The 13504-nt window shown below is 40.3% G+C and overlaps 1 protein-coding gene across 1 annotated transcript in view; it reads left to right on the forward strand.

Annotated features, from left to right (window-relative positions):
* Positions 1-7424, forward strand: part of mphosph8 (M-phase phosphoprotein 8) — a 31042-nt gene extending 23618 nt beyond the window's left edge. The window contains exons 10-14 of the mRNA XM_071481489.1: positions 70-224; positions 989-1140; positions 1394-1518; positions 1950-2033; positions 4006-7424. Of these exons, the coding sequence (XP_071337590.1) occupies positions 70-224; positions 989-1140; positions 1394-1518; positions 1950-2033; positions 4006-4047 (558 nt within the window). The 3' untranslated portion in view covers positions 4048-7424. The remainder of the gene's footprint in view (positions 1-69; positions 225-988; positions 1141-1393; positions 1519-1949; positions 2034-4005) is intronic.
* Positions 7425-13504: the final 6080 nt, after the last annotated feature.

Consider the following 13504-nt stretch of genomic DNA (forward strand, 5'->3'; position numbering starts at 1 on the left):
TTTACAGTGGAAGGATGTGTTTATGGGACACAGGCTGTGTTGGTAAAGGTTTCCTGGCTTTAACTTCAGGCATGTAAAAGAGGGAACGCTGACGTAGTGCGCCTCCTGCTGGAGTACGGAGCTGACTGCAACATCCTGTCCAAACACAAGCACACGGCCATGTACTTCGCCAAGCTCAGCAACAACCTGGTGGTGTGCGACCTCATCAGGGACCACATCAGCATGTGAGTGTGGAAAGGACTGAATTAACTGCTGGATATGAGGTGTGTGTGTGTGTGGGGGTGTGTGGGGGTGTGTGTGGGTGGGTGTGTGTGGGTGTGTGTGCGCTGGAGAAACAGCTATAGTAAATATTCACATGTTGCCATACTTGGCTTTATGAGCTGTTGCAAACACGATTTGTCACAACTGTGCATGAATATGGTCACTAATTACTAATTATACATTTTGAAATGATCCATCTCGTGACATTATAGCATTTTCTAAATTACACCAATTAGCCTGAGGGGTTGCTACATGGATTTTTTTTTGTCACATTCAGTCTGAGAAATACAACTGAGTGTGACAGTTGTCCCTCTCAAATTTTTTTGATTCTGTCTGAAATGTGTCTGTACACCAAGAACCAAAAATGCCAACTACTGAAAGCTGACGTCAAACATCTGGTCAGATTCGTTCTCTTTTTAAATTCTCTTTTCGATTCTTTGATGAAACAGTTTCATATTTTTCCAGTTTTAGTTGTTTTTTATGTTGTTGTGATGCCATTTGTATAAGTTTGATTTGTGAGGAATAAAGGACTTAGCCTTATTCGTGGCTATTACTGACTGATATACAGCAGGTACACTTGGTTACACAGCTGTTGAAGAGTGTCCTCTCTCTAAATGCATCCATTCTAGTGTGCAGTTGTGTTCTTGTCCATCCATCCATCCTGTGACTCTTGAGCATCCTCCTGAATGAGTCAGTCTTTTTACCTCTGCAAGTCTCTGCCTGTCAGGTTGTCCAGTGTGGCGGAGGACACCATCCGAGCGTACTTCGAGTCTCGTCTGGTGCTGCTGGAGCCCGTCTTCCCTCTGGCCTGCCACAGGCTTTGCGAGGGGCCGGACTTCTCCATGGAGTTTGCCTTCAAGTCGCAGCCACAACCGGAGGGTAAAAAACACAATTTGAATTTGGAGCTCTGTTAACAGCTGGTTGCATTTCTTAAATATACAACTTTATTGTCTCACACAGCTTAAGAGTTGAGGTTTGTTTGTTTGTTGAAGGAGAGATAAAAATGAAAATACTTTATTGATGCCATCTATGTAAAGGTATAAAAAAAAGTCTTAAATCCTATCTGCTGAACACTCTATGTTTTCGTCTTTTCCTCTCTCACCATACCCTCCTCCCTCCCTCCCTATTCCAGGCTCAGGAATCCTCCTCTTCATCTTCCACGCTAACTTCCTGAATGAGATCACAGCCCGGCTCTGCGGGCCCTGCAGCGTGCACGCCGTGGTGCTCAACGACAAGTTCCAGCTGCCCATCTTCCTGGTTGGTCCTTGATAAATCAGCAGACAGCACTGTAACATTAGACAGAAAAGCAAAAAAATGAGGTTGTGAAAATACAAATGTATAAAATCAGGGAAGAAAACAGCACCAGATCAAAAGTGGACAGCATAAAAATTGTTCATTAGATTTTCGTTATATTTTGATATTCACATTGGCCATTTTGTCTGCAATAGCTGTTCACATTCGGTGATCACCTCTCCATATCGTCTCTTTAAGTGTTACTGAAGGTTTGCCAGGGTTGCCATTACTCACTACACCACTTACTGCACAAGCAATTCTCAGGAAACAACTGTGTACAGCATGTTTAGCATCACTGCTTAATAAATGAATTTTTGATGAGATCTTTTTTAATTAAATGGTGATATACTTGTTTTCCCTAATTTCTTTTTTCCATTTTGTCTTCAAACTTTCAGGATAGCCACTTCATTTACTCCTTCAGCCCAATTCCAGGCATCAACAGACTCTTCATTCGTCTAGCAGAAGCACCAACAGCCAAGGTGATACACGTACAGTGATACACAATTTTTAACACTAAAAGCATGTGTTACCAATCGGGTCATTGTACAGTGTGAGTAACAGTTGTTTTCAGGATTGAGAACCGTCATTGTTGTCATTGCCTTTTAAAGGAGCATAAACGATCCACCAGTCAGCAGCTTAGAGGCACAGTTATGGTTGTATGGTAATGACATGTACTCTTGAAAGCTGCACTGTAGGAAATGAAGTACTTAGAGAGTGGAGAGAAGTGTCCTGAATGAGTGAGCTAGGATCTAGTATCACTCTTGACCAATGAAAGGACAGGAGACGAGTGTCTGCTCACGAGCTCGACAGAGTAACTGCAAGGACAGAGACAGAAGCTGTGTATGCAGCCGATTTTAGTGAAAATATGAGTGATGTGGATTAAAAGTGGATCATATGAGTATACAGATGGACAGTAGAGAGGACATATGTCAAACCCTTCTCTAATGAAATGTAATGAATCCCAGGTGACCAAGGGGTTCATGATCACAGATATTGAGACGAGTGCATTTGCACAGCAGGGGTTGTCTTGCAAAAACCTGGGCTGTTGTTGCAACACATCCCAGTGTCATCCAGGAACACAATGATTTGGACAGTCAAATATGTTAAATTCCTGCTTTGTAACGCGAACACTGCACTTCTACTGTTGTTACCTCGCCATTGTCGAGAGAGGATAAAAGGATTTCTGGCAGGGAAACACTACCGAGGTGTAAAATCCTATTTCCCAGTATTGTAAACGGCGGGCTACTAAAAAGAAGACTATCTGGATTGTATTTCATCTTCTTACCTGTACCTGAGGCAGAACACCAACACAGCACCTTGCAGTCTTTTAGTGAACTACAAAGTTTCTGCAGAGACCTTTAAAGTCTGGACGGGTTCAGTGTCTCAAACACAAAAACATTTCTCCAGTTTTTGAGTGCAGTGTTAGACTAAGGCAGGCAAGTTGCTGTCAAGGTTTATGTTGACGAGCATCCAGAATCATGTTGTGTCCTTTGACCTCATGCTGTTTCTGAAACATTGCTCAGGAGCCACAGTTTCCAAGAGGAAGAGGAAAAAAACGACTCATTTATTTCAGTCTGGAATGAAACAAAATCTTGATGAACCAAATTAGAGGTTTTGTACTCAGCCTGTCTGGACTTGATTCATTCTTACTATATCAGATGAAGTGCTTTAGTCACTTCATCTTTTTCCTGTTCACTGATTGTGGCCGTCAGTTCATGTTAAAGAACGAGACTGGCATTATTTTATATGTTTGTTCTTTCTTGTCAAAAAAAACATTTTTTTCCAACTTCACTGCTCTGTCTGTGGCTCTCAGCGCATTTGTTACTGGAAGACGTTACTCTTTAAAAAGAGCTCACAATTATAAAGAGCATTGTTTCTTTCTGAAAAGGGACTCAGTCATTTCCTCAAACAGCCAGTGACTGTAGGTTTTTAGCAAATGTTAAATGTTACTTTACACAGGAATAAAGGGCATTTGTTAGACAACATTTTCAGTCTGGTCACATTTAGTGTGTCCAATTGAGTCAAAATAAACTACAGTGTGGTACAGTGTTGAAGGTAATGAAGGTGCAACAGTGTGGCTCACTGATGTGTTGTTCATTATTTTTGGATAATAATGGAGCTAAACGTATAGTATACACATATACTATACTTACTGTATATACTTGTATTTAAGTACAATATTTAGAATGAATTTATTGTTGGTTTTGGGTTTTTTTTTTATTGTTGGCAATAAGAAACATAAAGAGAATCACAAGCCTTACTCTTTATTTCTCAATTTTTCCTTATGTTTATTCCAAACAAAAATGTCAAACATACAGTTTTCTCTGTAACAGAGAAAAAGCTTTTAAAAAGTGAAATCCTGAAAAGTAAAACTATTGTAATAAATTAGTTGTGGATTCTTTAACAGTTTGATAACTGTGTTTTTTTTCACTTATGCTCTTCTTTCCTCAGGTGAAGCTCCTCATCTGCGCGTACAGAGTCCAGCTGCAGTGACGCCCCCTCTAAAGTCACACCAGCCCTTGCCAACGCAGCAAAACACACAAATAAACACACACTGTCACACATACCAAGCAGCAGCTGAAGAGCTCTGCCAAGCTCACTGTCTTCTAAGAGAGGAAGAGTCTGTTGGATCTTCATGAGATTCAATGAAAAAGGCGACTTCCTCTGACGTCAGCGCAAATTCTCAAAGACTGGAGCTCACTGACGACATCTGAATCCTGTCCAGACCGCAGCTCTGCGTTCGCCTTCATGTGCAGCACAAATCCAAGGATCTTGCGAGGTCACATGACCATCGAGCAGCGCGTCCATTTGTCTGTGATAACTTTGCTACGCAACCTCTGGGTGGAATGAGGCAGCCACAAACTCCCGCCTCTCTCACTTTAGTAATTTCAAAGTTTGAAACCCTGCTGGGTTGTGCCTTTCTTTCCCCGAGTTCCACCCTCTGTCAGCGTGGATGTGATAGATGTGTGTGTTGTTTGTAGACCTAGCTTGTGTGTACGAGTGTGTAGATTGGATTTTTGGTTTCATTTGAGGAGTACAAGGAGGGAATTTCCCATCACTGTTTTTTTTTTCTATTTTTAGCATTTTCCTTGGACCAAGCTGGTGCTTTCCCACTCATGTTGCTCTTGGTGACACATTACTTTATAATAGACTTCTTTCAGTGTATAAACTTGTGTACGAGTGTTTCCCACCCACACCTCCTCCCTTCCCCAGGATTCTATTCTTGTCATGGTGGAAAAGTCAGTCAGAAATTCTGAACTCTTTCCTAAAGCTATGATGTGTAACGGTTGTCACATCTGGTCACATGTCACATCTGGCACGACTGTGTTGACAGCAAATGGGAAATAGTTTTTTTTTTTGTAAATGAGAGACTTGCTTAGTGACCCAGATTGATAACATCTTTCAGTTTCACAAAATCAGAGACCAGTCCTTCATTTCATATCTCGGTCACATCACTTTAAAAGAGACATACAGGTTCTGACACTGACTCAACCCGTGCATCCTTACATTGGGTGTAATTCCCCTTTAAATACCCTGTGTCTTGTTTACTTCTCTTTTCCACAAGTTAACACACCAGAATGAGGTGATTGTAAAGTGAGATGTTGAGTTTTTAATGAATGAAAAGTTTCTGGTCTGTACATATTTACATATTATATATAAATATATACATACTTATATACAGTTATAAAGTGTCATTGGATGACTTTTTTTGTTTTTTACCACTGTTGGAATGGGTTAAATTATTTAGTGTGTACAGTAAAAAGCTCTGATGTTAATTTACTTTTAAGGGCTAATATGTCTCTAACCTTAGACTGACTGCCCTGCTTGTGAAGGTTAGGGGTTTTAAAATTGCAAGTCTTTTTAGTCACATACTGATTGCTGCGGATTTTTTTTTACTTGTCAGTGCAGGGCAGCCAATCAAAACTCACTCCTCCAACAACAGTCTTTTTTGTCAGGATTCGAAAAGTGTAGTTGATTTTAAATGACTCCTCTACAGGGAGACATAAATACCAAATGTTGTGAGAACACGCCTAGATTTTAGCTGTGTGATATTTCCTATTGAACTGAGCTCAGGCCAGCAATATGTCTACATAAGTGTGGAACAGTGATGGCAAAATGTTATTAAATTTTTCTCTATGTTGCTGACCATGCTGCCTTAATATCCAGTTTTCACATCATCTTGTGTTTTGTCTTTTAAAGTTGAAAAGTGAAGGAGGGATATACTCTGTTGTGCTATTTTGACTTCTAAACCAACATTATAACCAACAGCTCCATGGCACAAGTGTAAATCTGACCCCAGTTATTGCTTTTAATACACATATTTCAATATCTGTTTCAGTTACAACATAGAAAATGTTACAAACAGAACCAGACTACTGAGGTCGTAGTAAGTAGAGACAGTATGGAGGCCTGTATTCAATGCATTTGCACGAGATATAACCCGATCAGGAGCACAGTGCAACAGACTGAAAGGTTTAGGTGTCTGTTCAGAGTTGTACAAAAACCTTTAGAGGATATCTTCTGAATAAACAGGAGCATGTTCACACTCAGCGTCTCAAACAGCTGTTTCTCCCTTTAAGATAACCTCAGTCCTCCTACTTTTCAGCTCCGTTTTTTCTGACACTTGCTGATTATATTTTCTTCAGTCATGTCATTATAGAGCTGCTTACCTTTTGCTTACCTGGTGTCATAGCCCCCCAACTCAGTTTAGTCATAACAGGCAAATGGATGCTCCAGAAATCCAGAAATCATTCTTCTCTCGTGCTGTAAAAATACTTTTCTTTACTTTAAATCTGACCTAACAATATTGACTTGCATGCAGAACTTAAACAACGCAGCCAAAGAAACATGAGAACTGGCTTTAGATGGTTTTCAGTTTCATCTTTTACCATACGTGTCTCGTTACAGAGTGAGGAGTCAGAGGATTGAGGTTGTGTTTTGGTGTTGGTTTGTTGTTTTTATTTTTTCTATTGACAAGCAAGTTGTGGGCAGCTCTATAGTTATGTGACAACTTGGACTTATGATTGGTGTGAAATAAAAACTGTTCAACTTCAAACAAGAAAAAGATAGAAAACTGTGTGTCCAGTGTTTGGGAGTCAGAAGGGCTGTTTGAGGATTATCTGGAAAAAACAAAGATGACTTCAGATCAGTGACTTGGCCAGTGATTTTGCATGTTTTATCACATTTTATTAAAACTTTACAATGACAGCTAACCATTTTGCAAACCACTGTGCTTTGTGTCATAGTTATTCATGTATTTGTCCTATTTTCCCTGCAGTGATTGATTCAGGATCAGAAATAGACTCGTGAAACTTACTGTAAACCATCACAGTGGTCATTCCATCTGTAACTGATTTTTGTTTAAAGTTATATTATCATTACAAACGTGAACCTTTCAAATCAATCTGGACTTTTAACAGCTTAATTATGCTTAATTCATATATGTCATCATGAACTGATTACACCGATAATGCAAGTTTCAGGAGTTGGCTAATTGATTATCACACTGCATGGAAATAAACATAAGTCTGTGGCTGCCTAACAAGAAGGAAAAACCAGTTAAGAGATCTGAAACTTTCAAGCATGCATTCAGTAATTATCAGAGTAATGAACAATACCAAGGATTTAGAGTAGAGTTTTAGAGTAACAGGCGAACGTGAGTCGGTTCTTCTGTTGTGGCTCCTCCTGTGTGCACCTTTTATTGTGAGCGTGTTGACAAATATTTGGCTCTGAATGTTTCCTGCAGGTAGATGTACAGTGTGTGTGAGAAAGAGTGACCTCAGTGTTGTTTGTATAGACACCGCAGCCAGTCCCTGCTTTACCCTGAGGCCGTGTCTCTGTCCTGAATAAAATGTGTACATATATTTTCACACTGGTTCGTATGTCTCCTTCCTCACACAGGAACGTTATCACTCTATATCACTACACGTGATAAGCCAGGTGCTCAAAACAATTTTTTTTTTACAGTCTTTTGGCTCTATTTGGGACAGCTTAGACCCCACAGGCTACATCACCAAATCAGATTCCATCTTTAACAGAGGCGAGTGTTGTTCATAGCTTATAGATGATTTATGAATCTGCCCAAATAAAAACATGGAGTTTGGTGTGGCCACTACTTTACAGAAAGACAGAATATGTTTTATGATGAGCTTCTACATTTTTAGGCAGAATTTTATAGAAAGGTTATGTCCTTGGGGGAGGGGGGGATGCAATATTGTATATTAAATATTATATATTATTGTATTGTCTACTGGCAAAATGGCAACTTAATTCAGTTGAAGTCAAATCTACAAGACAACAAAGTGTACAAAAAGTTGAGGGATCTGAATATTTTCTGAGGCCACTTTATCACATTCAGCGCAGATCCGTTGGCCATTCATTCCATTTATATTAAAGCCACATGTTCAAAAAGTCAAAAAATGTTTATTGTTTGGGGTTTTTTTTTTTCAATGAATGCTATAATACAATGTGTCAGAGGGATGCAAGTGTTCACTTTATGGAGTTTCTCTAGAGCATAATGTGTTCAGTACATAGTTTTGAGTTGAAAGAGTACAACATTGTAGCAGCACTTATGAACAGAAAAAAATCATTTTATATAACCTAGAGATACCCTTCAACGGTGTATAGTGGTTATAAAGTGCACTTTAGATGTTTTAGGTTCTAAACAAGCGTTGTAAAAGCGCCTCCTGTTGGAGGAAAAACAAAACAAAACAAGAACTGGGTGGATATTACTCCTCCTGCTGCGGATTAAAGGACATCATCAAAGAGGTTTGCTGCTTCTCCAATTCTTGAATCACGCCAGAGTATAAGATCGTTGTAATAAAAACAAAACCCAACATATAGTATATTATGTCATTATATTATTATTATTATATCCTGGTCTGGTCTTCTGTTGTGTCTCAAATCAGGTACTTCAGTCAGTACACTCACATGTAGTACACTGTGTACACAGTACACTCTCTGGGGTAGTATTGTCCCAAATCAAACGCTGCCGGTGTACATTCATCGGAAATGATGATTGCAACAGGTGAGCATGTCGCCCACCTGCTGGCTGCTTTGCTCATTTGACTTCAAATGTAAAGCCTGAGTGTCCTGTGTGTCCTCTGGGTCATGTGACTGACAAATTAGGCCGCCACCTGCGCCTCCTTACGCAGTCGCCGTCTTCATAAGTTTGAAAATATGTTGGTGGTCCCTCCTCTTCCGCTACGCAGCCAAGATGACGACCATTGATGGTGAGAGGTGTCCATCACTTCACACTGACTTTTCGGACTGTCTTCATGGTGCCTGTAGTGTACCTGTGTGAGTATGGAAATACTGACACAGCTTTGCAATAATATCCTGATCCCAAGTCAACTTTCTCTCAGTAAAGTCTCAGTAAAAGCAGTCAACACAACTTTTACAGCCTAATTATTTTTTACGTCCTAATGATTTCACTCCAACAAGGAAAAAAGCTTGTTACATCATAAGAAAAAAAAAAAAGCAATGACAGTAATTACACACATCATCTTACTATCCTCCTTCTTTATCTTCACATGAAATAATTAACTTTTTTTTTTTTACATAAAAATTGAAACTTACCTGAAAGTATCATTTTTTGAATCAATTGTGGTGGGACATTTGCCTCGGCACAAGCTGAGGGTAAACTGCGCTGCTGGCTTCGATGTGTTAGAGGAAGCAGTTGAGGTAGTATTAAGAGATTCCTAACTGTTGGATAAGCAGTGAAAAAAGTGCTTCATTTTATGTAAAAAGGTCTAAGTACGTGCTGACAGACTGAGCCTGGGTTTCTGTCTTGGTAACTCCCCTCACAGCTTAACCACATAGTTCCAGGCAGAGCTGAACTGCAGTGATGGCTGATGGCCCGGGCTGTTGGTATGCTGGTACCAGGTAGCTTAAGCTTATGTGAGTGTGTCTTTGTTCGACTCTGTGTATTTGCCTGTTTATCCGTGTATCTGAGTGCTTATGATCTGAATCAGCTGCGTTCGGCCAGCTACAGTTAATGGTTGCCATAGTGCTGGTAACTGCTTGGTTACACCTGGTTAAAACAGGGATATGTGTCTTGAGACTGAAACACTGGTTTGTAAATTGAGACCATTACTGTCCATCACCTAAAGCTTTATGTTTTCTGAGAGAGGAGACTCTGCTGAACGCGCTGCACGTCATTCCCCTTCTCTCTGTCACTCTTTACTGGTTTTTACCAGCAGCCAATCAGCAGAGGTGTCCTCCTCTCCATAGCAAACAAACCAGGAGATTAAAGAAAAAAACAACAGCAGTTTCACTTTAAAAATCGCTGGTCCGTCAACACTCTTCAGTGGACAGAGGGCATCTCGGAGTGGATGTGACCTGAGCTGCCATTTGCCTGGTTGTTTTCTCTGATAGCTCAAGAGCCAGACATCTGATGACTAAAATCTTTCATCTGCTTAAAACATATATTTGAAAATGACCAAGGTGTAAAATGCTTTTCTTAAATGTGGCTAAAAACAGAACAATAGTCCATTTTGAGCTTCTGGTGAGCAACTACTTTTTAAATCTTTATTGAAAAACATTCAGGGGGACCACAACACTGACGCATGTGCGTAGGGGATATGACGTCATCGACGGGTGACCAAATGAAACAGACGTTACTATGATTAAAATCACTATTTCTCCGGTTTGAGAACTGCTGGAAACATTTGGGATAATGTAAGTACATAACTCAAAACATATATAACATAGGTCTTGACATGAATGAATGAATGAATGAATGAATGAATGAGGCGCTTCTCGTTTCCCTTGATCATCTTTAAGATGTTTCTGCACTTTGACTGGAGATAATCTGTGGTAGATTCAATTGCTTGGACATGAGTTGGAAAGGCACACACATCTATTTAAGGTCTCACCACTGAAAATTCATATCAGAGCAAAAACCAAGCCATGGTGAGGCAGAAACTTCCTACGGGGCTCCGAGACAGGATTGTGTCAAAGCACAGATCTGGGGAAGGCTACAAAACATTTCTGCTACACTGAAGGTTCCCAAGAGCACCGGCCAATCTGAGCCATCGAGGGAGCCACGCCTCGGAAGAGAGGTGCCCAGGAACCCGATGGCCACTCTGGCTGATGACAGAAAGGACTACCAGTTCTCCGTGTAAAATGCTGCTTACACACTGATGCCTCAGTATTAACAATCTAATGTCATAATATATCAGTCACAGTAGCCATTCATCTGAAGAACGAGTGCTTTCACTTCTTACGTGCTGATAATACTTTTGAAAGAAGAACTTGTACTTGTAGAAGTGAAGTACTTTTAGATTTTTGTACTTTTACTCAAGGATCTGAATACTTCTTACACCACTGGTCAAAAGGTGATTCGGGTAAATATTTAAGTGAGGGGTGGCCTTCGCTTTTTGATGCCAATCAGTCCTGAACTGAACATAAAAAAAGTGTTCCCTTAAGACATTATGACATCAAGTCTGGCTCTTGTGCTTCTACATTTCACTCTACATTTACAGTCGCTGGCAGAACTACTACAAAATCTATTCAGTAGCTGTTCTGGAGCTTTGGTTATATCACTTGATTTTTCTTGTAGATTGTGTGACTTGATCAAAAGCTCCCGACCGGCTAGCCCTCCCCACAGATGCAGGATGGAATCAGTTTGCATGTAGAAATGTCTGCTGTTGTAAATGACACATAATTTACACAACATGAGGGCTGACATTTTCCTGGACACACAGGAAGGAGTAAAACAGCAAACATGAAGCAAGAGCCCAGAAAAACTTACGCTGCAGAAACCTCAGCTGAGACTCAAGAAATGTTAAAATCATAAACTGCAGCGGTAAGTGAAGGTAAAAGATAAACAGCAGCTGTGCATACGGTTCAAGCTACTACCCAGAAAGCAAAAGAAATCCGGTCCGTACTTGGGCCACATGCTTCTTTATTCCTGGCCCAGTGTTGGCTCCATGACCCAAATCTGGCACATAGACAGCATGATTGTAAGATGCTACTTCCACATCTGAACCAATTCCAGTGCACACACACACAAAATCTTCCGGCTGCCAGTCAATACTGGAGCCAACAGCTGGACTCAGGCATATGTTGATATGCCTGAGTCCAGAAGTTTCTCTTTGCTATCTGGGTAATAAATTATAATCACACAACATTCATAAATATACAGTTCATTAATTTGAAAGCAATTTTAAATAAGTAAAAGGCTTAAATGTCATGTTCAGGCTCCTGAAGTTACACAGCTGTTTTCACACACACTTTCACTAGTTCTCCCTTTGGTTTCTAACTTAACAAACAATATTCAAATACAATAAGTGAAATCTCTGTTGCATTTATATTTACATTACGTCATCACGCTCATTTGAGGTTAACATGAAAATGAAATTAAAAAAGGACATTTGACATTTCGTTTTTCAAAGACCTAAGTCTGTCACTGTCTGGACATAGTCCTCTACAGCATTATTGCTGTGACCTTTTCTTTTTGTAAAAAGATGAGTTGCAACGTGATGACTTTCTGAACAATTCAGAAAGTCATCACGTTGTAGTTGACTCATGTATTGTGGTAACATGGTTACATAGAAAATTAGGAGACTTACGCCTCATAGGTGCGTTCCAGTACGAACAGCACTACACCTGTGATGATGTGTTACATTATTAGATTGTTAATTCTGATGCACCTGTGTGGGAGCTACATTGTACTGTTGTAGCTGCTCAAGATGGAGCTAGTTTTAATATTTTGTATACAGTTAGTTAAGTGGTTCACAACCTATGGTCCAGGCCCTTCCAAAGGGTCGCAAGACAAATGTGAAGGGTTGTAAAAAACCAAAGTTCTGATACACAAATTTGTATTAATGTCATGGGTGTTTGTTTAATGTTTGATCTCTGTGAAATGTGAATAATTGGAGCTCCTCTTTGGCCCCCTAACTGTTATTTGAAGCCCAAAGAGGACGTCAAACAGGAGTTTGAGAAAACATGAAACCAACTTTTCACATGGTCTTAAACGAAAACATGTGAGAAGTTTGGAGGAAAAATGTGTCTTCAGTGGAAACAACTCACAGACATCTGAATCCTGAGAAGAAGCTCCAACCAGATTCAGACAAGCCAGCAGAGATGGCGGCCTGGTGTGATCATCACGACCCCTTGTATTTTATTCGCTTATTGTATGTTTTTATGTAAAAATGTTAATGTGCAAAGTAACTGCAGCTGTCAGAGAAATGTAGTGGTGTAAAAAGTACAATGTCTCCCTCTGAAAAGTGGTTTGGTAGATGAACAAAGTAACATAAAATGGATACGCAGTTGTAAATGTTTATAAACAAAAACGTCTGTGATCCCTGAAGACATAAACGTTAATCAGCTGTTTATAAACGGGTTCTGGTGCAGAGACCGTGCAGCACTTCTCCAGAGGTGCTTAACCAGTTCATGAATTACAGCGCTCACTAAAAAGACAAGGAGGAGGATTTTTCACAATTTGGCAACCCAAAAATTGTTCTTATCAGTGTCTTATGATTGTTAGTAAATGATTTATTAACCATTCATAAAAGTCATTAATTACAGCTAATAATGGCGCCTAGTCGGGGAGTGGTAAGCTCCCGACATGAAATGCGCTGAGCTGCATGAAGGCTAAGTTTATAATAAACAGGCAGATGGACTCAGTATGGGCTGTTCTGGAGATCAGGTGGAATCAGCAGAGGTCCCAGACTCCTGTGGCCACGCGAACAGAAACACTGGTGGGGTGAAAGGATCGGTCTGCACTTCTCCTTCAATCTGGCTCCAGGTCATACACTAACATATCTTGGTGTAATTCATTAACATGGAAATCTCCGACACAGACCCAAGAGCTCACTTAGAGCTTCACCCGTCCGGTCCTCCACCCGCCGCGGCTTCAGTGACGTGGGGAGCTGCGGGGATGGAGATGGGGTTTTTTTCTGCACCGCCGACCCATGACGTGATTCCGATCTGCACGTTTCGGTGT

The sequence above is a fragment of the Trachinotus anak genome, unplaced genomic scaffold (genome assembly GCF_046630095.1).
Source record: "Trachinotus anak isolate AG129_WGS33_773 ecotype Australia unplaced genomic scaffold, CSIRO_AGI_Tana_v1 ptg000001l, whole genome shotgun sequence".
In the NCBI taxonomy this organism is placed as follows: Eukaryota; Metazoa; Chordata; class Actinopteri; order Carangiformes; family Carangidae; genus Trachinotus; species Trachinotus anak.